At 43.0% G+C, this 24,184-nt stretch overlaps 1 protein-coding gene and 1 long non-coding RNA gene across 3 annotated transcripts; one reads left to right on the top strand and one right to left on the bottom strand.

Annotated features, from left to right (window-relative positions):
- Positions 1 to 2,776: 2,776 nt before the first annotated feature.
- grp (serine/threonine-protein kinase grp) lies at positions 2,777 to 23,515 on the top strand. Of its 2 annotated transcripts, XM_075692442.1 has the most exons (15): positions 2,777 to 2,915; positions 3,274 to 3,330; positions 3,691 to 3,759; positions 3,847 to 3,946; positions 4,026 to 4,149; positions 4,299 to 4,363; positions 8,300 to 8,369; positions 9,137 to 9,322; positions 11,862 to 11,966; positions 16,253 to 16,351; positions 16,423 to 16,513; positions 19,770 to 19,956; positions 20,659 to 20,790; positions 22,321 to 22,422; positions 23,167 to 23,515. In XM_075692442.1, coding segments are annotated over exons 1-15 (1,506 nt in total). In that variant the 5' UTR covers positions 2,777 to 2,913; the 3' UTR covers positions 23,284 to 23,515. The 2 variants fall into 2 exon arrangements, with proteins under 2 accessions (XP_075548557.1, XP_075548558.1); XM_075692443.1 differs by lacking the exon at positions 3,274 to 3,330 and having other exon boundaries at positions 2,782 to 2,915.
- On the bottom strand, positions 16,253 to 19,810 carry LOC142582576 (uncharacterized). The gene is made up of 2 exons (XR_012828458.1): positions 19,720 to 19,810; positions 16,253 to 16,804 (listed from the first exon to the last, which is right to left on the bottom strand). It is a non-coding gene; the product is annotated as an uncharacterized LOC142582576 (long non-coding RNA).
- Positions 23,516 to 24,184: the final 669 nt, after the last annotated feature.

Below are 24,184 nucleotides of genomic sequence, written 5' to 3' on the forward strand. Positions count from 1 at the left end.
GCTTTTCCTTGAAAAAAAAAAGCAGTTTCCATTAACTGATCGAGCTTTTCAGAAAACAAAAGTAATAAAGTGTGAGAAAGAAATGTCTCAAGTTCCTCGTTTATTTTGTTGTATTGACCTTTGTTATAGTCACGGATATCTTTCTTTGTGACGCTTGTAGACTGCAAGGGGACACAAAGAGTAAGTTGAAGCTACTTATAGTCACTAAAGCTTTCTAAGTCACTTCACCGAATGTTTCAGGGGCGCTAGCAAGAACTAAGTCTAAGATGTCATTGTCGTGGGTGGACTGGGTAACCATTTGGAATAAATTATAACGTTAAAGAAATAAATTCAGTTGACGATCGACAGGATGATGATAGTTCATTCCAATCCATCAGTGGAAAATTGAGGCCTCCAAGGAGATAAAGTGATATCAGGCTGACAGAGGTTAATTGCTTTCGTAATGCTATTGCGCAGTTCAACGAGAAAACACCGATTCGAATGGGGAGGGCGACGGCAGCCTCCAGTTAACACTTTGTGGTTACAGGTTTGGCAGTTTACCAATAAGATCTCAATACACGAATTGGTGTTAATAACATGGGATATAATTGTTCTTTTGACGCCCAAGAATACGCCACCACCTCTTTTTCCGACGCGATCACACCTGTATAGATTAAAAGAATTATCCCGGGTGAAAACTTCATTATAGGTTATTCCGGGATCTAGCCACGCTTCAATGAGAACAACAATGATAGAATTGCAATCGTCAAGAAACGAGGCAACATGGTCGCGCTTGGGTAGCAGGCTTCTAATATTTGTGAATGATAGCGATAATGATGGCGTGATTGTAGGTGACTCAGACATTCGGCAGTTGGAATTGCGCGATGTGGTTTGTAGATATATCTGCTACAAAGAACTACCGCTTTACTGGTGTTGTCAAAAACGTAATTTGCATCCTCAATGCTCGTTCGCTCAATAATAACGCTAAAAGACTTTGCTTTTCCCTTAGCAAATGGAATCAAGTGCCTTCTTGCTTCTCGAGTAATTGGTGAAAAATCTTCGCGGATAGAGAAGCTAGACCCTTTAAGTTTTCGTGCAGAAGACAGAATGCCATCCGCTCCGACCCGCGGAGCCCGATCAGGCCCAAAACTCTCTGGCTTGCTGCCAGGCAGACGCCGACTGCATGGGTACATTCAGGCTGTGAATGCGCACTCATGCATGCGGGGCTACCCAGAGTTGCTCATTCGGGAAACTCGCAAAATGGAGGATGAACATCAGATGTATAGAGCAACGCACGACCAAAGCTGCACCGAGGACGATGACGAGTCTTTTTCACCGATATGTTCCACCTGCAGCACCAGTCCGACGGTTCACCCCCTATTGTGGGAGTGCGTCGGCTGCCATCAACTCTGCAGCTTTTCTCACCCCTAAGGTCGAATGCTTGAGAAATTCGGCAGTACCTCGCAAATTCGCCCGCGCCCAAGGCCACCCTGCCATCTCTATGGTTTTTCGCGCGCACCACCGGCGTCGACCACCGAATGTGGTTCTTTTTCTCCCCCTCCTCGCCTTCTTTCGAATAACTTGACCTCCGAGCAATCTCAATCTCAATAAAAGGTAGTCAATAAATCAATAACTATTCACATACGCTAAACGCATTCTCATGTAACTATATACAAGCTACATATACAGTATGCCGAGAGAGTCCTTGCAGAATTTTTGGCAGTTAGTTCGAGCCCTCCGCGAATTAAGCCCATCTGCAGATTCTGCACTGGTCGTCATCAATCTGCTTCGTGTATACCTCCTTCACTGCTCCTGGTGAATCGAAGCTTTTGCGAGCGTTCAACTCACTAGTATTTATCACGACTTGTCTGATGTCTGATTGGTTTGGATGCCTAAGCATAACGGCTTTACAAAATTTCGAGGGGGCCGCTTAAGCTTCGCCTTTAAGAGTGGAACACGATATCAATCAAAGATCCCCAACTGCTTCTCACGTTTCCCAGCAACTGCAGCTTATGTAAGCGTAATGTTTACCGAGAAACGCTGACGGCGAACGCTATGCATGAAGGCGAGCTTTGTGGTAAAAACGCGGCCTCTTGCGTGGGCCGATCCTGGAGAGAGTGCACAGCCATACGTCCGTCATCGGTTCTGGACGTTCGGTTCTTTCCCGGATGTACTGCAGACATAGAATATTGATGGCTGACATGCCAGAAAACAGAGGGGGAGTGGAGGAGAAAGAAAAATAAGTTATAGCAGCCTTTCCTTGGCCAATTATTTCAATATGTCAGTAAGGTAATTTAATGGAAAACCAAAAATAGGTCATTGTCTCTTTGGTTTTGTTTATTACGCTTGCTATGTGGTGACTCGGAAAGTAAAGTTAAAATCGCTGAAACCTGATAGACAGGTTAGGCAGTAAACGCAGCCTGATCGAAGTCGCGGCGGGCACGCACACAATTAAACCATATGAAATTTCTTTCTCTATGATTAAACCGGTTTTTTTTTTCGTATTGTCGGAGGCGCGGGATTCCCAGCACGTTGGAATTTCGAACTATATACTGGAGATAACGCTTATATAAAGGAAAGGCGCTGAAAGTGAGTACTTCCAACACTTCGCTTGAAACAAGCGCTGGTCGAAAACAAAACCAAAACGAGTATATTGTACTACGAGTTAATTAATGCTGAATCTATGTAAACATAAACAAATTCTGCCATGAAATTATATCTATTCATAGCTAAACGCTTTGATAGCGTATTGTGTAGAAATTGAGAACAAACACTACATTCGAACAGTAAGTCGCATTTGCATCGACACATTTCGCGCGCTTTTCTTGGTCCATGTGCCGCAACCGTGCCGCAATATCTGTCATGATTTTCCAATGAAACGAAAGATTTGAATTGCAGTTGCAGGGCAGATTACATGACCCAAGACAAGGAACCATGTAAGTTGCTCTTTTTTAAAGCTTGATCGTAAAGATAAGATTTTCTGTTGTGCCTAACTGTGACTGCGCGCTGATATCGAGCTACGTTTGCGCCCGTTGCCGTTGTCTCGAAATGTCGATGGCTAGTGCTCGCTGGTCGGCAGCGTTGTTAGGTTCATTGGCCCATTTTTGACCTGTTCCGCGTTGCTTTCCTTGAGCCAATAGCGTTACACATTTAGGGATTGGGGTGATGCTTGTCAGTTATCTTTTTAAAGTTAGCAGCGGCTCATTTGGGCTCACTGTCAGAAGCGCAAATCACGTCCAGACAAGTTTTAAGGCCTATGTCCGAGCAAACATAGCCTTGCACTGGTCTTGACAGGGGCCTTACTCCCGGTACGCGGTCCATGGCATCATGTCCTGCGTCCACTGCCTCAAGGTGGGCTTGACACTTTCGTTTTTATAGCACTGCTTTTACTTAGCCTTAATGTTTACTCGTTGAAACTTGTTTCTCATGTTTTTGTACTTTTTTCCCGCTCCCGTTACTTGTTCCTGTGTCATCGGTTGTCACAGGCAAGTTTTGTGGCATGCATTCAGCGGCTTTGGCGAGGAGTAACGTTCTCCGTACTTATTTGCTTTCACTGGAGTGTGTTTTGTACTTCCGAACGGTAGTTTCGTCCATTAAGCGAAGAGTAAGCAGTACCAGCGCGTATGCCAGCGTAATACCGTTGGGGTCGTTTTCTGGCAATCGTCTTTATGGCCAATGGCGCGCATTGACGACATTGCGACTCTATTTCAGCACCATGAAGCACGAGTTTGTGGAAGGCTGGGATTTGACGCAAGTGCTGGGTGAAGGAGCGTATGGGGAGTAAGTGTCAACAGTGTATGCACTTTCTTCCCAGCCAATAGTATACATTGTGCAAGTACTATAACAGCTGTTTGCGCCTGGTTTCAGAGTCAAGCTTCTGGTTAACAGGGCAACACAAGAAGCAGTCGCAGTCAAAGTGTTGAATAACAGTGACCACGCTGAAGCAGCTGAGAACTTTAGAAAAGAGGTAAGAGGGCCACTGGGGGTGGGACTAGTAGGGTTTGTAAGCTTTCAACTCTTGTTATAAACTTGTATATTGTTTGCAGATATGTGTTCATCGAATGCTTAACCATGATAACATTATTAAATATTATGGTCACAGGAAGGATGGGAATCAGCAATATATTTTTCTTGAGTATGCATCTGGTGGTGAGCTGTTCGATAGAATAGGTGAGTGCATTGAAACTGCAACGAACTTATAAAGACACGAGTTTGCTTACATGTGCTGTGTGCACACAAACATTACTTCCAAAATTATTTAGTTGAGTCCCTTGTTGCTCCTTATCAATGACCATTGCTGACTGTTTTGTTGCATGCAGAGCCGGATTGTGGCATGGACCAAGGAGTTGCTCAAAGATATTTCAAGCAAATAATGTCTGGAGTGGTAAGATGCCTTGCTAGTATTATCCTCAACATTTTTTATACTGTAACACTGGAATGGGCAGTGTAGAGGTGGATAAAGCCCAATGGTTGGACATCTGTTGTGTGCGCTTTGACTTGGTGCATTGCATTTCGATTTTTATGTACTTAATGTGGGAGGTATTCTGTTCGAATCCGGGTACCACTGGGAACTCGGCAGTTTTTCTCATGGGTAACCAATGTCTCCCGGCCCAAAGCTTAGCTACTTACAGAGGTTCTCATACTGAAAGGAGTCACTCTACAGATTTTGGAGCATGTTCCAGTATTGTAGCTGGGAGAGCATGTTGAGATAGCTACTTTTGTGTGCTCACAGACAAAGGTTAAATTCCAATACCATGCAAGAGAGTATTGCGTTAGTACCCTGCCTTTGGACCTGGCATGAGCCCCCCTTCCCCCCTCTTTTTTTTTTTTTTTTTTTTAAGGGAAACTAAAGGATGCACACAATTACGTTATGCTTCTCTTTGAAATGCTAGTACCACATAGCTGTGCCCCCTCAAGTGCCAATTTTTTTTATGCAAGTTGATTTAGGTCCTTCAGGAATACGTATTAATTTATCCTTGATCGAGAGGTCACCCTTATGGAATTTTGAATAGGCTTTGCATGAGTATGCTTCTCCAGCCAGCAAAGGCACCAAGTTCGCACCAGCAACCCATAATATCATATGTATTCGTAGCATCAGCTCAGTGCTAACTTGTTTCTTGCCAGCTTTAGGCTGCTGAGCATGAGGTCGCGGGATCGAATCCCGGCCATGGCGGCCGCATTTTGCTGGGGGCGAAATGTGCGAAAACACCCGTGTACTTAGATTTAGGTGCACGTTAAAAGAACCCCAGGTGGTCGAAATTTCCGGAGTCCTCCACTACGGCGTGCCTCATAATGAGAAAGTGGTTTTGGCACGTAAAACCCCATAATTTAATTTTTTTTTTAGTTTCTTGCCAGCTAAGGGGAGACGCTCCTCAATACAACTTTTTTTTATTACTTGTATTAGAGGCTTCAAAATTCAGTCAGGTATAGTTTTCTATGCAGAGTTCAAATATGGCACTACTTTTTGTGTAGCTGTTATAGTTTTAGAGTCAAGTGATGCAAAATGGCAAAGTATAGTCATCTTTATGGGCAATTTTTTATGTAATAAATTTTCACAAAAAGCATTGTGCTGTAGCTTGTTTAGCTATTTGTAGATCGCAAAGTGCTGATATCTAGCAAACAGTGTGTACAATTACTGAAACTATGAAAAAAAAATTAGAACATTTCAACCAATTTTTTAAATCAATTCTCTGAAATATTATCATGTAAGTTTGCAGCTTACTACTTGGAGATATTGCAATTTCAAGTAGATAATAGCACTGTACATATCTTCAAAAGTATTATGCCAAAATTCATTAGCATAAGACAACTGTAAGTGTACAAGGTTAATTTCATGATTGTGAAAAATTTTTTTTGTCCATGATTGTCCTAATTTTTTTTAGTTCCAGTAATTGTACACGCTGTTAATAATTTACAGCGCAAAGTGTTTTGCTAAAATTTATTACACAATAATGTGCCTGCAAAATCACTTTATTTTGCCTTTGTGTAGGATTTAACTCAAGAACTATAGCAGCTACACAAAAACTAATGACATATTTGAAATCTGCTTGAAATGCTCTATAAGTGGGCGGATTTTCAAATCTCTAGTTTTTTTCGAGGAGAGTCTCCCCTTAAAAATGATTTCATTTGAAAGCAGCCAAAGGTTCAACATCACTTTTTTAAAACACTTCTGCATTAAAAAGGCTCAAACACTGCAAAATATCAAGAAATGTACCTATATTAATTCAGAGTCTTCTATTGCAACACCCTCATAGCCATTGTCCTGCCTTTGACATTAAGCCCTGTAATTTTATCAGATTCTTATGCGAGTTTGACAGTGCAGACAGTTTGGCAGTAGTGCAGTTCTGTTTCTGTACATGAAATCTGTATGCTATTGAATCATTCCAATGCGATTGTATTTGCTTGGTTCTGATGCATACTCGCTGGTTATGTGCATTTAGTATGCATGATCCATAAACAGAAAAAAAGTGTCAACCATTCCACTCTGTAAGAGGGAATGGCAGCGAAAGCTGATGACAGTCAAAGCTCTCAAACGAAATGCAAAGTGCTTTCGCTGCTATTCCATCTTCACAGAGTGGAATGGTTGCCTGGGCTCGCAATTGTTTTCGTTCAGCACCGTGGGAACATTCTTCGTCAGTGGTCTTCACGCCGGCGCCGTTTACGTTCTCGTTGCTGTTCCTTCCGACACTCCTCATATGGATGTTGTTCTTTGGGTGTGCAAATTATACGTGTTTGCTCCGTTGATAACGCAGCTGTTTTTAGCGCACCTCTCCTGCTTATATACTGCGATAACCTTGACGTCACACTATTTTTCACGGTGAGCATTCTAATCTATTCCGCATTTTGGCATCTGTGCCACCGCACTGCACTCGTATGTGATCGCACATAAAGCAAACAATGAAACGCACTGTGTATGGGTTTGTTAGAAATCGCGAAGTCCATTTCTGTTGCCGGACACCGAAAAAGCTACTGAAGGTTTGTCATATACAGCTTTCGCTGTAAAAAGATGGACCATTAATTTTGAGCAACCATTAATTTGCTTGGGGAAATTGATTCTCTCAGGTTTGCACCAGTGACACACTATACCAGTATACCACTATACCAGTGACCAGTAGTATTAGGAACACCATAGGCATGTTATGTTCAAAATTTGCACTTTATCAATAGAGATTAGATTAGGGGGCCCAAGGCGCTAGGGGGCCACGCTTGTCTCCCTAATCTAAAACTCTCTAATAAAAAGTTGGCATCATAATGGACATGGCATGTCTTGTAGCTGCTGCTTCTATGTTGGCTGAGTACACCCTAGATGGGTCATTGCCAGACTGGCGTTCAATGCTGAAAGTCAGAACAGCGAAAAATAAAAATGGCTTGGCATGCTAAAATTCGGTTGTATGAGTGTGTGTGACATTCGTAAAACCTTATAGGGGACACTAAAGGCAAATATTAAGTCAAGCTAGAGTGACAGATTAGTGCCCGAGATTCTCAAAGCCGTCAATATTATCATCAATGGAGCCTTAGCATTAGCAATCGAGAAATGGAGGTAAATGCAGGACACGATTAGAGACACCTCCAGGACATTCAAGTACTTGCCCTATGATGAAGGCACTCGTTTTAGAAACATCATTGTATTGCATTATAAGAAGGAAGAAAATGCTACTTGTCCTGTTTTATTTCATTTTCGGAAAGAACTCATTGGCTTTACCCTTGCCGACGACGCGGGCGGTCCAAAGGTTTCGTTTTCTCTCGACTCTGCGTCGCTCGCACTTTCGCATTTTGATAGTTTCGTTATCAAGTAGTGCTGCGTTGGTTTTGCTGCCTCACAACACACGCACAAACTACAAGTAACAAAGAATTCCACCTTTATGTGATGTGATGTCGCGGGATGCCTGAATGGTCCATGCCACTTGACCATAGGCAGCTGCAGCGGCAAATCCACCGCTTGTCTTGGCTTGGATTCTCAATGGCCGCGCATTTGCGTTTTGTGTAAAAAACCATAACGCCATCTGTCGGGCCCCTTTTTACTTTTAAGGGTGGTGATGGTGTATGCAACATCACCACTGCCCGGTTGGGTGGTGGATGATTTGAATTGCGGTAAAAGTATTCAAACCCTTCAGATGCTATTTCTTTTTAAACTACCGTATTTTCTTGGCACAAAATAATTGTTGCAAGGTTCCTGGAATGGTATTTAAACAGTCCACATATACTTAGTATTAGCCTTTAGTGTGCCTTTTAAGATCCAACTCTATCCATAAAGCATTAGCTGTGTTGTGGAACAGCTTTCATCTTGTGTCAAGATATTGACCACGTTGCTTGTTTTCAGGAGTACCTGCATTCAAAAGGCGTTGCACATAGGGATTTGAAGCCCGAGAACATCCTATTAGATGCCAATGGTGAATATTCTTATTGTTTGCCCTTGCTTCTGAAAAATTTTATGATCAAATTTAGTAGAAAGTATCAAAATTGTACAGTTTGTAGAGTGATAAAGGATAACTTGAGGATTATGCAACCACTGCACCGAAAGGTTGCGTTGAAAACTCTGATAAAAAGGTGTCCCAGTTTTATCCACATGATAAAATGAATTGAGAGAGCAGTGCCAACTGGTGGCTTCATTAATGTTTATTAATTTCATTGTGGTTTCATTAATTCGCTAAATTTGGGTATGAAACTCTGCAATGCAGTTTCAGTGTTGGTATATTTCTTTTTGCATTGTGCTAAAACATTTAATCTTTGTTCATTTGTGTGAAGGTTACAGAAGGATAATTTTAAAGCTGTTGTCATGCACATTCAGCAAACTTGCTAGAATAATAAGGGGGAAGAAAAGGGTACTTCAGTGATCACTTAGTTGAATGTGTAGGTAATTCAAAACCTTGCTTGTTAAACTTCGAACACTTTGAACACATTTCACTGTTCATAAGGGCTAGGCACCACTCATGTTTACTTCTCAATATAGTAAAAAAAAAAAGGTTACTTTAGATTCGCTGTTATCAGTGCTGTTGTGCTCAGGTATGCTCATGGTCTCCATGTTTTACAGTGGTGCAGGTTCAGCTTAAAAAAGAAAAGTTATGCTGTTAGTGCGCCATCACTTCCCTACTGGAAACTTTTGGTCTCAGATTGTACTGTAGACAACTAATCTGGAAAACTGCCCCATTTCTCGCAGACAACATCAAGATCTCCGACTTTGGCATGGCCACAGTGTTTAGGTTTCGGGGAGAAGAAAGATTACTTGTGAAGAGGTGCGGTACGCTGCCGTACATTGCGCCTGAAGTGCTTGTCAAGCAGTACCGTGCAGAGCCTGCCGACATCTGGAGCTGTGGGGTCATCCTAGTCGCACTGCTTGGTGGGGGTGAGTGCGTTGCCCTGCTTTATGCTCGTCAACTCTACGCCAAGAGCGCTGATAAAGGGACCCAAAGGCATGGATTGAATCAAGCTAGGATGTTGTAGTACCACTTGCAGTAGACCTGAAATATTTGTCATATGCTGTCGTATACCTTGAGAAAAATTATGACAGAAGGCGGCACCACCATGGCGGGCAATTTCAATTTCCAGCAAAAAGTCATTTTTTGCATAGCTGTGCCAGTCAACATTTACAGATACTATTTTAGTTTCGCAACTCCCCTCTCGAGCTGGGCGCGGCCTGTTCCTATGGAGTGAGAACACTGCAGTCGAGCTTTGCGCCAAGTGAGCGGCACTGCCCTGCTGACATGTGCATGCTGGTTGCGGCTATTTGCACTGCATCTTGTGCTGTTATCTGATTTTATTTTCTCGCTCTGTGCCTCATCGCTGTCCCTGTGTGCGTGGCTGGCTGCCGAGGCCGTTTGCATCCGGTACAAGTTCTGCGCTCGTGGAGATGGGTACCTGCAATGTGCGGGTCACCGAGTGTTGCTATTCTGTGCACGCTTTGGTCTCCGGGCTCGCTTTTTTTTCGCCTCCTGATATAAACCTTGCTTCTGGTGCCATATTCTGTGTCATGTTAACGACAACATGCAGATATGTTTCATGTCTGCTTCCTCCAGCAAGTACATGAAAGGTCCTACAAATGGCTCATAATTCCCCCTGCCGTCAGACCCACGTAGTCACTTTAGAAGTGGCAAAGAGCCATTTCCTAGTGGGAAAATGTTTTGGGGGAAATCGAGCAAGGTTTTTGATGTATTGTGCCAGGAAGGTGACATAATGAAGTCGTATGCCATAAGCGGCGAGGTTGTCGAAAGTGAGCACGGTGCATGGGCATTCATAAAGTGCACAGTTCCTTACTTCCAATGGTTCCAGTCTGCTTTTGTTTCCAAAGTGTCGGAAGATCCCTCCAGGAAACTGCTTTCATTTTAATTAACAGAAGGGGTCTTACAAAGCTCCCTGCTTTTATTCAGACTTAAATGAGACACAGCTTGTGTACCTATTCTCCCGGTTGGGTTCTTCGAATATATGAGAACAAAATGTTGTGGAGCAAGATGGCTCCTTTAATCTGTGAGCCCCGTGCAAATGCCGAGTGCCACTACAAACAACCATAACTGCTCGGGGATATAGCTTACGATGCTTGCAAGATTGGCACAAAGGTAGACCGCAGCGCTGCAGTGGTGAGAATGGCAGCGGGCCACCTGTTGCCCGTAAGTGAGATGAGGAGTTTGGAAACTAAAAAAAAAGTATCTGTAAATGTTGGTGCCAGTAATATCTCAGTGATGGATTGCTTTGGGTCAAGGCCCACAGATAGGGTGCCATACTTGCACAGATAGCATTTAAAAAGTGGCGTGAAGAAGTAGGACAATAAATCCTGTGTGAAATTTAAACGAAATTGTCAAATGGAATTTTTTGTCATGCAGAAATGAAATGTAATTGTTCATTTTTGGTGGTGAATGAAATTATAAACAGTGTCTTATCATCAGAGTTGGCATTGCATTTTCAAAGTGGCAGCCTACCCAGGTCTTTTTTTCATTTTATTATCCGAATTGTCTGATTTGCACTTCAGCGGCTGTGCTTTATCTGTACTGGTCACTGATTTACTGTACTACTAGTATGAACAGAGTTCTAGTAACTTGACTGCATTTATTGCTTACCGATGTTCTATGACATCATGGTCCATGCTTAGTGTTGCAAACACTTATTGACATTAGAGAGTTTTAGAATAGGGGCCCCAATAGTTTGGGGCCCCAAAGAGCTTTGCGGGTGTTAGTGTTGGGGCGCGTAGGAGTGAAGAGTTTTAGAATAGGGTTTTACGTTTGCGGATAGCGTCTTGCGCTGACAGCGCCACTACGGCGTCAAATAAAAGCTATTAGAAATAATTAAATAAAATATACCATTTTATGATAGGAATAATAATTTTGACTTTCGTGTATTCGCATTTAATTACAATCTAGAGGTTATTCTGTAAGCAGCAAACAATTAGTTGCGCTTAGTTTTGAGCAAACCATACTAGCCTTCACCAGCCAAGCTTAGCCGTGTTAGTCCTACGAGCCATAAAATCCACAATGGAATTCAAAATCAGCGGCGTCTAATGAGTCAATTTTCATAACACACGCTAGTTGAGAGAAAGCGATAACCGCAGTCACGTCTCCTAGCTTGCAAACTTCACGCGTTACCGCGAATCGAACCCAGTTTGGTGCTAGGTTAGAGCCGTCGCTTCGATGGGTGCCACCATGTTTGCCGACGCAAGACTTTTGGGGCCGCTATTTGGGCTCCCGCTAAATCGATGAAATAGCGTTCCCAACGCAAAACCCAAAGGCAGTTTGCGTCTTGTGCATGCGCAGTGGCTTCGACGCTATTTCTTTGGGGCCCCAAAATGTTTGGGGCCCCTATTCTAGAACTCTCTATTGCTTTACTGGGGAGCGAACACTCTTGCTTGTCACCTACTCGCTAAGACTGTTTGATGTTTTGTCATGTTCTTATTATAGAATTGCCTTGGGACAAGCCATCTGCATGTTGCCCAGAGTATAAAGATTGGAAGGACTGCAAGATTACTGTGCCACCATGGTCAAAACTGGACAATGCAGTTCTTTGTGAGTGCTTTGTGTAATACGTCAGCATGACTGCCTTTGCTATTGGCAGCTAATGGCTTTCAGCTCTATTAAAGTGTTACAGGTCTATTGCATGTTATTACTTTATCAATGCCAATGGTATGTTACGAATATGAGAGACCCATTTATTGTTTCAATACCACGGTTGTGTGCAGAAGACGAGCCCACATACCTGGAGAAAGTCTCATGTTCCTCCCTGTAAAAAACCACTCCTTTTTGTAGCTTAAGAACAGATGTGAACATGTAACACCCCAGTCAGAAGGGCAAATTTAGTGTCACTTGCAGGCTGTCAGACGCAAAGGTCTAGTGACACTTGCTGCGAAGTGCACTTGCCAGCGAGTGTGTTCCACGAACCCGCCTTGCTATGCTGAAGTGCGTAACCTCGATAGCAGTGCTTCAAGAATATACAAGTGCTCACAGCACAGTCGGCACTAATTCTAAGATAACCCTTTCTTGATTTGAGATGTCAAGAGCATCTTCACGACATCGATGAAGCCAAAATGAGTTTGAAACGCTCATTTTCTGTGGAACCCGTCATTTTGAATCTGGATTTTGGTTATGTTCCGTGCTTGTGTTCACTCAGTGCCAATACAGTCGAACCCGGATATATCGAATTCGACAGGGATCGGAAAATAGTTCGATATAGCGAAAATTCGATATACAGATATAAACCAAAAAAGCACTCGCGATCATAAAAAATTGTGGCTTACCGATTGGAACAGCCGCGAATCACATAGCATGTGCACACAATATGAAAGTGCTTTATTTCACGGAAAAAACAATCACTAATTTTGGGCTGCTTTTTCCTCTGGGAAATGAAGTTTAAAACACTAGTCTCAATCTTCTCGAGACTGTCCAGGTGCGAGAGCCCAGTGCCTTCCATTTCGCCGCAACAGCGCCAAATCAGGCTGAACACTGACGCCAGTTCAGTGGCTGTGCACGGACGCGTTTATACGAAAACACAGTTGCCTTCGTCGTCGCTGGAATCGCCGTCTTGAACGCCAGCTATTCCGGCCACAATGTCCTCATCAGCAAGGTCGCCTACTGCTTGAACTTCGCTGTCAGCGTTAATGAAGTCATCAACAGTAACTTCGGACGGGACGGCGCCGGGAAAATTGGACAAGTCAGGGAACGCGTCCTCCAAGCACTCATCGTCATCTAAAGCTTCCGGACATTCATCTCCGGCCACTTCAAGGCCTGCCTTGCCGAAACAGTTGGCTACTGTGGCCTGCTTCACGTCGCTCCAAGCGCCGGTAATCATCTGTATCGCGCCGAGCAGGTCAATCTTGAGATCGGTTCCCGTGCGGAGGTTTATGAGGAGCCGTTGAATAAGTCGCTTCCGATAGCCTACCTTGAATGCCTTTATGATACCCTGGTTGAGGGGTCGCAGTCTCGCTGTGGTGTTCGGCGGGAGAAACTTCAATTCGATGTGCTGCAGCTTGCAAGTCGTTTGATGGGCCAAACAGTTGTCTACCAGAAGGCAAACGCGGTGGCCCGACTTGCCCAACTCAGTGTCCCAAGCCTGCAGCCATTCAACAAAAAGTTGACGTGTCATCCAGGCCTTCCTATTACAGCCGTAGCGGACGGGAAGCTGTTTACAGTTCTTGAAGCAGCGTGGTGACTTGCTCTTCCCGATCACGAATGGCCGTAGCTTGCACAAGCCGTCCGTGTTGGCTGCAAGCAGCACTGACACACGCACTTTGCTCATTTTACCACCGTGGCATGAGGTTCCATGAAGAGCGAGTGTCTTATTCGGCAACATTTGCCAAAAGAGACCAGTTTCGTCTGCATTGAAGATTTCTGCAGGCGAAAACTTCTCAGTGATCTTCGGCCACTCCTCAGAAAGCCACTGTTGCATCTCCTGGCTGCTGACAGCCCCACTTTCGCCTGAAATGGCCTTTCCTACAATGCCGTGGCGGTTTTTAAACCGTTGCAGACATCCAGTGCCACCGCAAAAGTTCTCTTCGCCAAGAGCCGTAGCAAACCATTTGGCTTTTTCGATTAATATCGGGCCATCCACGGGAATATTTCTCGCTCGGATTTCAAGAAACCACGTATAGAGTGCCTTCTCCACTTTGTCTAAAGCAGCAGGGCGCACACGACACGCTCCCGAGCGACTTTCCTCACCTGCTTTAAGCTTGATGTCCTGCTTGTTTTTTAACAACGTACTTAAAGTACTCCGACACGACATCTCGATTTCCCTCCTTGCTGAAATTTTTGCTTTCGATAAAACCAAGAGAAACATTCCCATAAAATGTGCTTGTAAAGAATGCCACCATGCTCCAGGACAAGAAAAACAGCACAAGCGAATGACACTTCTTTGCCTTTCGTTCGCTGTGTATAGGGATGACACCTCTAGGGAACATGGTAAAATAAATGTTGTGCACACGTGCACAACTTTTTAAGATTCCACCACATATATCCGAGAAAAATAATGCATGCAGTCTCACTTTCCTATCTGTGGGCAAATAGGCAGTCTTTTGGTAGTCTAGTTAACAATTGTTTTCACTGCTACAGCAAATGCTTGATATTAGAATTTATGGTATCAATTTGTGGAAGGAGGAATGTGCTTTCTAATGGTATTATTTTCAAGCGAACATCTATTAACAATTCTTTGAAAAAAATTATTTCATAAAAAATTTTGTTACAAAAACTAGAAACCACTGTAAAAACATCAATGCTGCTTTGCAACAAGAGAACATAAAGAAATTTCAAAATATACGTTTTGGACAAAAAGGCTATGTAGTACAACATTCCTGCAATTGTAAACTTTCTATCTGTAGAAGTTCATTATTTACAAAGAAAAATGTTAGCCCTATTGAATATTGTCCTTGGGGGGCAGCCCTTGCAAATTGCCGCACCCTGCAGATAAAAGCTGTGACCTTTAAAATGCACCGGATATCTTTGGATCTGAGCGTAGCAGTGATGAAACGGTTTGGAGTAGAAAACGAAACCTGTCGGCGGATACGTGTTGACGTTCCGGGGCTATTTGACGCGCTTTGGCCGTCCGTGCTCAAGTCTGATGAATTGAAATCATCTTGCGAGTCTGTGCTGCTACCACCATCAAACAATTTTGATGCAAACTTATCGGAATCAGTCAAAATTTGCCGTTTCCGAAGGGCATCTCCGTGCGACTTCGACATCGTTGGAAGGTACGAGAAAATCCCCTCACAGTGAAAAAACGAAACGCGAAAGCAAAACTAAAAAAAGTAGTTCTTCTTTGGATGATGCTAGCTGTCCAAAAGCGGCCCGAGCACGGCAAAATTTCAAGTTGAAACCATCGATAACGGGCTATCAATGGGCATAGGCACCAACAGGAAAGTGTTGAAATGCTTTGGTGGGCACATCCTGGTACAGCCATTCCCTGACGGTGGGTGGCTCCTGACAATGGACTGCAAAGGGTTAAGCCACTTGTATACAATTCCACGTGCATCCAACTTTATATCGGATAAATATTTTACGTAATTTTTAAAAAGATTGAAGGCAGTGTGCATTATAATGTATGATGGGTCGCATGAGGATAAAAGGTTTGAAAGATGTATTACTTCTGTATGGCGTTAGTCGGCATACAAGCTTAGAACCTTTATTTAGAAATTAAAGATGACATGTTATGTGTTACATTCTCCAAAGAAGGTAGCTGTTCCCTTGCATTATCAGAGGAATTGAGTTTTCATAGTCCATCAATTGCCTGATTTGCTGCCACACAGGGTGCAACGTTGATGTATTGGCTGGTGAATACAGCTTGATGATGGTTACTCTATGAATGCTGACGGTGTCTCAGACACTGACATACCCTAGATACTACAAGGAACACTCATTTGTGTGGGATGGCTGCCACGAATAGATTCTGGTGTCTAGAAATGCCACCCTTCTTATGATGATAATCATATGTCCTTTATTTCATAACGTTTGAACCTTGTCCACATGTAAAAAAATGCAAGATAAAACATGCGAACTGGGAAAACATACAATATGAATAACAAGAATCTACGTAATCTGAGGTGTCGCGCGAATCGTTGCAGCACAAGGCACTGATGCATGTGAAGCTGTGATGTTCTGGATTAATAAGGGGAGCTGCAATAACTTAGAGGTATTGCTCTCAATTTCTTGTACGGCATCAGAACACAACACCTTTAATTTCTTTTGTATGTTCTCCCTTGCAGCTTGTTCCCACTTTGTGGTGTGCACAAATTGTTTGAAAGCATTGCTGAGTTTTCTAGCATTCTTGGGTAACATATGTGGTTTGCCCTGGTCGCAATATTTTGCAGCACTAATTCGAAAAATACTGATGCCAAACCCAGCGAAAAGGTACACAATAGAGCAAATCAAAAACCATCAGTGGATGAAGAAACTTCTCAAGTCGAAAAGTGAGTATTCTTGTAAGCAACTTTTGCCATGCTTAACATGTTTCTGAATAACATCATTTTGTGCCTTTCAGATGCCAATACCAAGTGGCTGGGCAGCAATGTGGATTCGTTCACTCGCAAGAATAGCTGCTTTGACATTGGCCAGGCAGCTGATGCAAGCAGGTAATTGCCATTTTATATCCTTTACTTTGTGCTGGTTCTGTTCTTGAGGCGTTTTAAATTTTATAACTTCAACTTGGTGGGTTTTACACCCATTCCATAAAGCAACACTCTTTCCCTGGTAGAAGCATGACTTTTCAACTACCCAAGTTGTGATAGCACTGCTCATAGCTCAGATACTTAATGTCTTGTTTAGACATGCCTTGACTTGAGGCCTTTTCTGCACTCCAATGAGCAAATAGCAGGGTCACTTGTCAAACGAAGTAGTCGCTGCAGTCTGTTTAGGGGGGACATCTGTAGAGATAAAAAAATCTAAGAGAAAATCAAAGAGAATTTCGAAAATGGTATTTTCGGAATATCCAACTATTATTCTACCACTTCACCAAATTCTGCGCATTCTCAATCGTTATTTTAGCCGTAATATAAATTTTTGGCACCAGTGTGGGCTAAATATAAGCCAAATTTTACATAAAAAAGCGGTTTTTCCACCGCATGTGACGGCCCCTCGCATTCGTGCGGTCGCACAGACCCGTATATCGTTTGAAAGAGCAGTCTCTCATCTTCATTTTCCTGCCATCACTGGCTCCGTCTGCACATTGGCAGTGAAGAAATTCAGGGACATCTGTGTTATAATTTCATCATTGAACAAGACAAATGATCACAGGAAGATGGAGACTATATACAGTGGTTGAACAAAGGATGTTGCTGGAACCAACATTTCGACAAGTGGACTTGCCCTTGCCAGGAGGACAGTGGCACGAAGACACAAGTCCACTTGTTGAAATGTTAGCTTTAGTGAGCGACCCCTTGTTCGACCACTACTGATGATTTCATAAGCAGGCATCTTGAGCATTTATAAGTCTTTGAAGTGGAGGGGTGTTTCTCAAGAAACTCCTTAGTGCAAGAACTGCTGAGCAGCACTCTTGATGTACAATGTCTTCCATTGTATTGTGCATCTTATTCTATTTAAGCTAGTGTACTTGCAGCACGTCATTGCTTTTATGGAGTAAACTTGCCTTATACCAAGCCTAATGCAGATATTTATTATGAGATTAGTCTGCTGGATTACGTGCGAAATTTAAGCGTAGAAGGTGTGTATTCTCTAAAAGTGCATGAGCCTGTACATTGACTAGTTAGGTTGAGAAATGGCCCTCCTTTCCACTCAGTGAAGTGGGAGAAGGGCTGCAAGTTGCAAGTGTGTTCGTGAATGTGGTGGTCAGTCTTGCACATAGTATTATGTCTAAACTTTGTAATATCCTTGTGGCCTTCAATGCGTAAAACACTGACTTGCAACATCCGCTGTCAAGTTGTGGCAAAAGCTGTCTACTGCCAGCTTAGCAGGTATCTCTTAGTGGTCTTGCCTGTAATGAAACATATCTGTTATTGCACATTATTACTCAGGTGGCATTAGGTGCAGACATACTAACAGTCGTTGATATGTTCCCATTGCGAATGTTTTTCCGGTGCCAACGTTCGCAATCAAGAACACAAAGTGTGACCCAATAGAGTTACGCTCATTTTTTACCGGTTCATATGTTCCCAGAAAACATGAGTTTTCGGCACCAATGTTCAGTATGTTGCCAAACTGGGGTCGTATGATACATTTTCCGGCCACTAGATCCCATGTAAACAAGAAAATGTGTGAGGTGCGCGCGATTGAGAGCAGTACATAGCTTCACTGCAATGCTTGCCCGCCCATGTCATGTGAAAATGCCCGTGCACATTCTGTTTCTCAGTTTGGTACCAGCAAATCATCTGCGGGGTCGTCGCATGCAGCATTCACAGCTATCGCCACCAATCCTATTGTGTTCACAGCACGTGGTTCTGTCAAGAGCGTAGTGCACGCTTTTAAAGGCAATAACCAAAACACGCCGCCATTCCCTGCTGCAGAGTGCTATCGTATGTTTTCCGGCTGCTAGATCCCATGTGAACAAGAAAAGGCACGAGGCGCATGTGATTGAGAACAGTATATAGGCACCAGCCTAATGTGAAAGCGATGGCTTGCACACTTTCTTATTCCAGTACCAGAAAATCTCCGCATTCATAACAATCGGCGCCGAACCTATTACGATAAGCATCCTCACTTATCTGTTTTACAGCGCATGGTGCATAGTGCCATTAATAGCATACTGGATGTCTTTAGTAGGGGATAATCCACGTGCGCCCAGCTGCAGGCGAAGCGATGTGGCCATGACGTTTCGCTTCGGTGGAATCCGGCATCGCCCACCAGCTACGTTTCATTTCAGTTTCCCGTCGCTCTCTTAACCCTTTGAGGGTCTATTTTTTTTGACAAACTGGTTGCAAACTGTGGGCAAATTGAACAAACTTTTTATTTCCTGTGCAATTAATTCCTCTTTTCATCTTGACTTAGTCTACTTTGCAACGATAGTGTAGCTGGTGTCTTCTTCAAAACGCCAACCTCCCCATATCTTTTTTTGTTTCGTTTTAAGCAAACGCCTTTTTCTCTGGGTATTCAATACTACAGTCCACTGTTAATGTCAATGTTAATGAGTCAAATGTGCACCCAATTTCTGTGTTGCCAGAGTAGAAAACTAACATACAAATCGCACGAAAGCTCCGAAAAAAAAAAAAGACACTCACTTGCTTTTTTTTAGCACGAAAAACGGGCACAGTTTTAATGTGTAACACAATGGCTGTCGGTTTCATAACTTGAGCTTCGCTGCAGTACTTCTATGTTATGCGGTAAAGCATACAAGCGCCGCAAAATTGATTTTGGTTTTTAATTTGATTGCATTGTGCGGGCGATTTTTGCTCAATTTTCTTTCAAAAGAAATGGCATGTGTTAAAATTGGGTAAATATCATTATCGGACATTGTGAACTATAGTTCTTACTTGAAAACATTCTTGGAGGAGACTGAAAATAGCAGTTTTTGATGGGAAATTGACGTGTGTTCATGCATTGACTTTCCCCTAAGCTTCACTGAGATAGATGTTGCCACTAAACGGGTTGCTTGGAGTCACCATAAGGGTCAGGCGTGTGCATGCAGACTGGTCAAGTTTGAATTATCCGGCAGAGGCCACTTTTAGGGGGGGTCGAAACAAGTTTGGGCCCATAGAAATGCATGCGTCCTGCGGGCACCTTCGGTCGAGATCGAATTGAGGAATTCCACAGTATTACACTGAAGAGATTGCTTGTGAACATATGCTGCTGGTAATGCTCATACAAATTTTCTGGTTTCAGTACTTACCTATGTCCGATGCCTTGCTCATTTTTGCCCTTTTTGTGGTTCCCTGCCAGGGACGACGACACCATCACCAGGCTCTCAAGTTCGCAGCCAGATCCATTGCGCAGGGGTGTTGAGCCAAGTCTGGAGTTGGCCTCTGATACGGATGTTGTAGTGCAGCATGTGAGCTTTTCTCAGCCAGCACACCTTGATGACATGCTGCTGAGCACACAGACGCAGGGTACACAGAGCTCTTCACAGGTGAGCTGGACAATAAATGTGCACCTCAATATGGTATAGGGCACTAATGAGAAACACAAACAGTTTACACTGGTAAATTATTTATTTGAACCTGTTTGATAATTCTGCATTATATACCTCAATTAATTAAAAGGGAAAATGAAAGTCCAAGGTGAACATTTGAATTTTGCACTGAAATTCCAGTGCCAACACATTTGTCTGATGTGACAGATTTCCAAGTATTTTGTTGCCCCCATATTTGGGCCATCTTGGTGCATTAAAGGTTCTCGACACCTGCTAAACTCAGTGCTTGGCTCTTTTAGAGTACAACGCAGCCAATCTCTATGAATAAAAAAAAAAAATGTATTATTCCCGAGAAAATGGCATCGAAATTCGTTGACATGGCAAGCTGATGCAGGAACTTCAACGCGCCATCACCACCCATCTTTTGTTTTTGAGTCTTTCGTGGCTTATCAAGTTTCTTTTCACAGTAAGAGTGTTTTTTTATTTTATATATATTTTCCCGTTTAGTGTCCCTTAGTTAAGGCAACATTAAAAGTTTTCTCTTTGAAACTAATTCTGGCCAACTCCAGTGGAACTTTTCACTTTGGCTGTGTTGGCTATAGATTAGGCAGCATATACTATTTGAACATTCCTGGCGAATCTGCAGTACTGGTAATTGTTCAGACTAGTGCAGTTTTTTTTTTCTTCTTCTTCTTTCAGACACCTCTTCAGAGGTTAGTGAAGCGAATGACAAGGTTCTTTGTCACCACTGATGCCCAGCAGACCGTTGAGGAGCTAAAATCCCTCTTTGAGCGTTTGGGTTATTCATGGAAGACAAACTCTCCAGGACAGGTGAGCACAGTTTTTCTTTTACAGTGACTGGCTGTTTAATGGCACGTTCGAATGTCATGCTAGCCATCATGTTAGCCCCATTTTAGTACAATTCAAGTGGCGTAAGTATTGTGCACAACACTGGCATAGTTCATGCTGCAGTTTACGATTTCTGCTGAAACTGTTAAAGTAGAACCCCTATTATACTACTTTGAGGGGACCACATAAAATCATCGCATGATCTGGGCATAGTATAATAGAAAAACTAAGAATATAGGCAGTGACGCTCAGTCTTACCTAAAGAACGGGTACAGACTGCCTGAATAAGCATGCGGCATGAACCTGCACTGCTCCGAGGAAGGTAGATTAAAATTTTTAAAAAAGAATGACAACGAAGCATTTAATTAAGACTTGTGAGTGAATGTATTCTCGCCTCTAATAAAATTGGTGGTTGTATTCTGGACGTTTGCCCAGCTGCAACGCAGAGCTGCAACGTCTGGCAGCAAATCGCCGCATGCATAAGGAAACTGCCGATTGTTGTCGTTCTACTCTGCCAGCTGTCTGCTGTGTATGGCGTGGCTGCATGGGCCCTATGTATCTTGAAAGCAATCTGTAACCGGGACACAGTCCACTGTGCGCTGTTTTCACTGCTTAGCTTGCGTTGAAATGAGAGGCAGCACAAGGTCAATTCGCTCGCAGCTGCTGCTGTGGTTCCCCCCTTCAGCATTTGGCAGTGAATTTTCGCGGTCATCGAGTGAGATGTGTACAAGTTTGATTGTACCTGTGTGACACCATGTTTATTAATTTAGTAAGCAAATGTTTACAAGTTTATACGGATGATATAACTACTATCCTTACTTCATATAGCTGTCTAGTAATTTGTTATCGCAATGACGCTTTGCCTTAACAGTGATACTGCAATTTTTTTCAAGGTGAAAGCCTTGGACCTTATTTTAAGGTCGCGTTGTGAGGGACAGAAAATCTACTCGTTGCAGTGCTCACGCTTTCGTCGTTGTCTTCTTCCACATTGCTGCCATTAATCATGCCAAAAAAGAAAGGCACAGTTAATCGGAGCGCTCGTGTCAGTGCTCGCGCGTTTTTTGTCGTCTTCTTTCACATTGCTGCCACATTGATGCCGCTAACAGTGCCAATAAAAAGGCACAGTTAATTAAGGTAGCTTTAATTAACTCACTCAAACCCATGACCTTTAGTGTGAGAAAACAAGTATGAAATAACGCATTTCACTGAGAATGTCAAGTAATTTAACGGAGGTCTCTTGAGTGCGTAGGCCTTCACACTTGGCGTATGCTAAAGTGACTGTTACTTTTTGTCAGACGGTACCAGAGAGTCGTCATACGAGGCGGGGTCGGCGTAAAATTGTCGTATAATGGAGGTTTTTAATACATTTCCTATGGAGTTTTTGCCAGAACCAAACAAATTCATGTTAGAATGCGGATTGTCACATGACCGGGGGGATGTGTAATTGAAGTGCCACTAGCTGTGACATTGCCTGTGGCAAGATTTGATGCTTTTTATTCTTTTGTGTTTCAGATCACTGTTACAACGCTAGATAAACGCAAAGCACAGCTAGTGTTTAAAGCAAGCCTGATTGAGATGAGTGCAAAGATCCTTGTGGACTTCAGGCTGTCTCGTGTAAGTACAGCAGCATGCTCTGTTTGAAGGCACTGTCATATGTTGACATTTCCCTTTCTCTGTTGCTGACCGCTCATCTTTGTGTGCATTGGGTGTGTAATAGCTGTTAAGAGTACAGGAACCTTACTCTATTCACAACTTCAATACTTCCATCCTAAGTTCTTTCGTTCCTTCAATTCTGTGTACTCAGAAAGAGAAAACGTAATTCTCTACAGAACAGTGAAAATACGTCACCTCTTGGTGTAAACTGTTCTCGACTGCCCGTAATTTCAGTAACTTTTTAATAATTCTGCACTTCCACTTGTGCATCTGATTGGCGAATTTTTTTACTTGTTGTGTTAAGATCTGCACTGCTAGCTGTAGGGTTCTTGTTACCATGTTGTTCCATGCTGTTAAGTTTTTCGAAGGTAAGCTATATGATTGGAAAGGTAAACATGTGTTTTCTTGCTGTTAGAATAATTTTTACCTATAATTAAAATCTTGCTCTTTATAATCTGGTCCGGCAGTTTGATATGGGAATTGAATCAGATGCCTTCAAAATGTTCTTTTGATGGCAGTATGCCAAAAAGTACACAGTTGAGCATGTTTTTATTTAACATGGACATCTTGATTGACTGCCTGTATCGAGCAGCAGTGGTATTCCTTTGAAACTCGTCAAGCTTTATCACATTCAATGCGTGGAGCTATACATGCAGCACCATATCTAGTGCACTGAATTTACAAAGATGCGTGCATGTCTTTCAGGGTGACGGCTTGGAGTTCAAGAAGCACTTCGTGATCATCAGGAACCACCTGTCTGAACACATTGCCAAGGGCCCTGTCAGCTGGCCTATAGCAGTGGCCACTAACAGCATTCCTTGACCTAAGTCATAGTCTAAAGCCATGTTCATGATACTGACCAGCAGAATCTCTTGTGCCAATCATGCCTGCCCAACAATTCCTACTTTCTTACCTGATAGTGTGTACATTTTTAGTGTAAATAGTGCTATGTTAAGGAGCCTTGTATAGTGCTATGCTAATGAGCCTTGGCTTTGACATGTCACTAGAAGTTAGGCATGCTACAGACAATAAAAGTGCCTTTTTATAACTAGCAGATTGCTCCAAATTTGCTTTGCTAACTCATGTGCAGACTGTCCATGATTTTGTATCATACAATCTACCCCTGTTTATTCAGTCCTGACCAAGCTGACGTAATTGGTTCAATTATGCAGCAGTTCGAATTAAAAGAAAACCTCCAGAACATGCTATTTAGTCGCAAGTTAGCTTCACTGCAACACAACTGTGTTATGCAGTGAAGCATACCAAGCGTGAGGGGGAGGGGGGCATGTCATTGTTACGGGACATTAGCATGTGTTTAATTTACACAGGCATCTGCGCAATCTCTAGTAGCAGTACCAGGGTGTTTGCCAACCGGGAATTGTTGGAGATTTTGGGTAGTCTGGAAATGCGGAAAACTCTGAATTTGTGCTTGTATCAGGGAAAATTAGCTGCAATTTTCTTGAAAGGGAACGAAAGTCAGGGTAATGCTGGCTCGAGTAACAGAGAGGAAACGCAATGAATAGTCTTTGACGCTGTATCATCGGCTAGAGGCGTAGCCAGTGCACAGTCAACGACAAATTTTCCGGATGCCCGATAATTCGGACGGCTTCTCGTCAACACCAAGTACCTGATAGTCATTGCATCAGAATGTCTGAAATTTTGAACGAAAGAACCCTTTGCCGCCCGATTTTCCTGACTTATGCTGTGACCGCAGGTCTGAAAC

Source organism: Dermacentor variabilis, chromosome 5 (genome assembly GCF_050947875.1).
Source record: "Dermacentor variabilis isolate Ectoservices chromosome 5, ASM5094787v1, whole genome shotgun sequence".
Taxonomy (NCBI): Eukaryota; Metazoa; Arthropoda; class Arachnida; order Ixodida; family Ixodidae; genus Dermacentor; species Dermacentor variabilis.